The sequence below is a fragment of the Astatotilapia calliptera genome, chromosome 12 (genome assembly GCF_900246225.1).
Source record: "Astatotilapia calliptera chromosome 12, fAstCal1.2, whole genome shotgun sequence".
Lineage (NCBI taxonomy): Eukaryota > Metazoa > Chordata > Actinopteri > Cichliformes > Cichlidae > Astatotilapia > Astatotilapia calliptera.
Genome location: NC_039313.1, coordinates 36,913,765 through 36,917,806, shown reverse-complemented (window position 1 = coordinate 36,917,806; position 4,042 = coordinate 36,913,765). Strand labels below are relative to the sequence as shown.

The window sequence follows — 4,042 nt, the reverse complement described above, 5'->3', positions numbered from 1 at the left end:
CACACACACACACACACACACAGACACACACAGACAGACACACACACACGGACACATACACACACGGACACACGCACAGACACACACAGAGACACACAGACAGACACAGACAGACACACACACACACACACACACACACACACACACACACACAGACACACACACACACACACACACTCTCACTGTCTCTTCTTGTTTTCGTTCCTCAGAATCAAATCTTCACGCCTGCTTTGATCTTCATCCTCTGACAGGAAGCATGTCATCATCACCGAGGGTGGGTGTGGTCAGACGCTCGATGCTGACCGACCCGCTGCTAATCAAGGTAACTGGGGGGCGGGGGAGCTGGGAGGTCAGTGATTGGCTGATCCACTGCAGGCTGTTTTTACTGATTCTTTACTTTTTCCTGTTTGGGTCGCTCCAATACTACAACTACTAATATTAATAACAATAGTACAGTAATAATAATAGTAGCAATAATGGCAACGATCCAATCAGGGCTGGTGTGATGGCGTTCTCCTGGGTCATGTGTCAGATGCTTTTGGGTTAATGAAACAGGTTTTTGTTGTCATTGTGTTTATTTGGTGAAAAATGTTTCTGAACTTAGACGTTTGCTTAAAATATCTGATAAACAAACAAAATTCATTCATTTTTCGTTCATTCAGAAAAATAAATAATTTGTTATCATTTTCTAAAGTTTGATCTGAGAAACAACAGACTGTAAATAATAGATGGCTGTAGTTAACACCAATAGAGGGGGATGCTTCTTGTTTAGCTCCACCCCTTTATGCAAATATGGCCATGTCCAGTTTAAAGGAAGAGTGCTGATAGAAAACATGATGATGTCATCAAACTTCCTGTGTGCAGGCGCCTCTTGGGCGCTCGCGGTCCAAAGGTTTTGCCGTTCCTGGTCCGGACTTCACTTTTGGAACCAGCAGTAACTGGCTGAGGGATGGAGGCGTGGCGGAAGGTAAGCCCCACCCACTGTAAACACACTACAGTATTAGCACACTGACAGTTATCGTGTGTGTGTGTGTGTGTGTGGCTGTGCGATATAACCAAAATCTCATGTCCCAAAATAAGACATTTATTGTCCCGACAACAATATTTTTCACAAATATTTTAGCTTTTCTGTAAATTCTGTGAATCTCGGGCACCTCGACCTGTGTGACGTGTTTCCAGCTCGTGTACCTGGAGTCGAGCGTTTTGACTGATGCGTGAAACTTTCTTTGTGAGTATTTGTTCCACGGCGTGCTGCGGGGAAAAGCCTGTTCGTTTGACTCTAAGGTGTATTTGGAGCACCTGACGGATCTGCTTTGCTTCTCATCCATAAACGCCGTACTCTGTCACATGACTCTTGCGTAGGTGGTAGAAGAGTTTTCTGGTCCTATTCAGACTTTTCATAACCAAACCATGTCCATGCTACAGAGGTAGCCCCTCCTCAGGAATAAGGTCCTCAATGTGTTTGGACTGGTCCTTCTGTTTGTCATCACTTCAGTTTATTTTGAAAAATCTCAACAGGATCATCAGCTTTATTGTGAAAGGTTTATGTGGAAAATAAACAAGCGGACGGCGGAGCCGCACGCTGGGTTTACCGTCATTGTGGCAGCACATACGAACAGTGGCTCGTCCGTCCGTAGTGTTGTTATTTTAAGTATAAGTCAAAGAACTTTAATCAGAGCGATGAAAAATGTTGCCGTAAACAGTTTATTTTGTGACACAACCAAACAAACCATAGCGTGACATGAAACGCCAGACGTTTTCATATCATCATCAGACATGTATCGTCATAACAGCCCTGTGTGTTTGTAATGCTGGCTCTCTTGGTGGTCAGTGTTTGTGTCACGAAGGACAAATGAGCGCCGCCTGGTGGACACTGGAGGAACTGCAGCTTCACATCCTAATTGGCTAAACCCAGGCTGAGCGCTGAGGTGCTGGGATTACGCTAACAGGAGGGGTGTGTGTGTGAGGCAGTCAGCTGTCAGAGTGTGTTTGCATGAAGTTAACATGCCTTCAGGCTGCAATCACTGCTGTCAGTCAAACACACACACACAACATAAGACTCCTCTCATCTGTCAGTCACACAGACACACAAACACACACACACAGCTGTCTCTGTATTTTCTGGTGGTTGGAGGTGAAAATAAGGAGCTGAATCACTGATGCTGCATGCCCACTAAATACAGTCCACCTGGGGTTCTGCCCCTCTGTAGGCTTCCAGAGGTTGTCCATTGTGCACAAAGTGGGCCTTTAGTGATATAAAGAAGGATTATTTTGAACTGTGACTCATGCACAGCTGAACCGCAGTCCCTCATCAGAGACAGGTGTGTCAAAGTGGGACTTTGTGTGTCGCTGTGTGATTGAAGCTGGCCGATCTCACTCCGAGCCAGCGTCTCACCTGTCGGATCCAAGGTTTTGGGCCCGTGGGCGTCCTCTTACCCGTCACCTGTGCTCTGTCAGCTCTTTCCAGCTGGAACGTTCAGCCGCGGCAGGAAGAATCTGCCGCTCAGCATGCAGACTTTGTGTCTCTGAACCGCGAGGCGGTGAAGTCTGGCATGGTGACGCCCAAAGAGCTGAGTCAGTACCGGGCTCAGAGGGCCCAGAGCTCCGCCTCCGAACTGCGGCACGGTCGGCTTCCACGATGCCGCGATCAGGTTCCTGACATCACGTTTGGAGTCAGAAACAGGTGGAATTGATCACTTCACGATGATCAAATGATATCTGATCCATAATATTGAATGATCAGTGACCAATCGATGTCTCCATCAGGCCGTCGTCTCCGATGTCAGACGTCCTGTCTCATCAGTATGCTCAGCGCTGGCTCCATGATCAGCTGAAGAATCAAACCAACAACCTCAAATGCAAGGTGAGAGAGAGAGAGGCTCGAGTGCCCACAGGGTGTGTGTGTGTTGTGTTCACACTGTGTGTGTGTGTGTGTGTGCAGATGAAACCAGGGTGTATTCCTGACACGAGGACCAGCCTGCTGAGGAGGAGTAAATCTCTGCCGGTCATAGAAACACCACCCAAACCAGCTCGCTTTGCACAGGTGACACACACACTCACACACACGCACACACGCACACACACACACACACACACACACACACACACCTGCGCGCACACACACACACCTGCGCGCACACACACACGCGCGCGCACACACACGCACACACACACACTCACACACACACCTGCGCGCACACACACACACACCTGTATACTTACTGGCTCTTCTCTGACTCGGCGGTTTTTGGATGATCTTCATCGGCTGTCGTTTCTCTGTGTGGAGTTTGCGTGTAGGCGTGGTAACACCTGGCTGACGTGTTCACAGACACGCTCGATGACAACATCGTCTGACGCCCTCTCTGCTCTCTGCAGGTCGGTCCGGCTCTCGACACCTTCAGGGACCAGGAGACTCGTGTGCGGGCGTTTGGGGCTCGTCGCTCCAGCTCTCAAACCCAGCGCTCAGTTCTGAGGACCGCCCGTCATGAAGAACCTGGTGGAAAACGGGTGGAGCCACTCTGAGGATGTTTTCAGACAAATGCAAATAAAAGATGAAAAGTTCTCACAGCAAACCACATGTGGTGAGAGAGGAGTCCCCCAGGGCTCTGTGCTGGGGCCCGTTCTGTTCTCCTTAGAAGTCAATGCTGATGATACTTTTCTGTTTCCAGATAACTTGAATAAAATGTTGAGCTGTTTCTGGTGATCGTCAAACCAGAATCGTTTCACAGAGCTGAGGTAAAACCCTCGATCTGAGTGTTGAGTACTGGAAAAGAAGCCAGCTGTTCGTCTGTGAAGACGTTTTAAAAACAAGAGCTATTATCCTCTGTGAGACACTGCCCCGCCCACCGTCCTACAAGGACCAGAGGTCACCAGCCCTGATCTGATCTCAGGACTGCACCATAGGTGGCTGATAGGTGGTGTCATAGGCCACCATCTCAGTTTAGTGTCCTCCTTTAGTGCTCTTTTTAACAAGTTCTCCTTGGTCCAAAATGTGAAGACCAGTATCTGCAATGAGTGACCTTTGACCTTTAGGTGCAGGTGT

At 48.5% G+C, this 4,042-nt stretch overlaps 1 protein-coding gene across 1 annotated transcript in view; it reads left to right on the top strand.

Moving 5' to 3' along the window:
• Positions 1–3,561, top strand: part of cfap77 (cilia and flagella associated protein 77) — an 8,037-nt gene extending 4,476 nt beyond the window's left edge. Inside the window, exons 3-8 of the mRNA XM_026187573.1 lie at positions 210–322; positions 865–967; positions 2,458–2,683; positions 2,767–2,863; positions 2,942–3,043; positions 3,376–3,561. Coding sequence (XP_026043358.1) covers positions 257–322; positions 865–967; positions 2,458–2,683; positions 2,767–2,863; positions 2,942–3,043; positions 3,376–3,522 — 741 coding nt within the window. The 5' untranslated portion in view covers positions 210–256 and the 3' untranslated portion in view covers positions 3,523–3,561. The remainder of the gene's footprint in view (positions 1–209; positions 323–864; positions 968–2,457; positions 2,684–2,766; positions 2,864–2,941; positions 3,044–3,375) is intronic.
• The last annotated feature ends 481 nt before the right edge of the window (positions 3,562–4,042 follow it).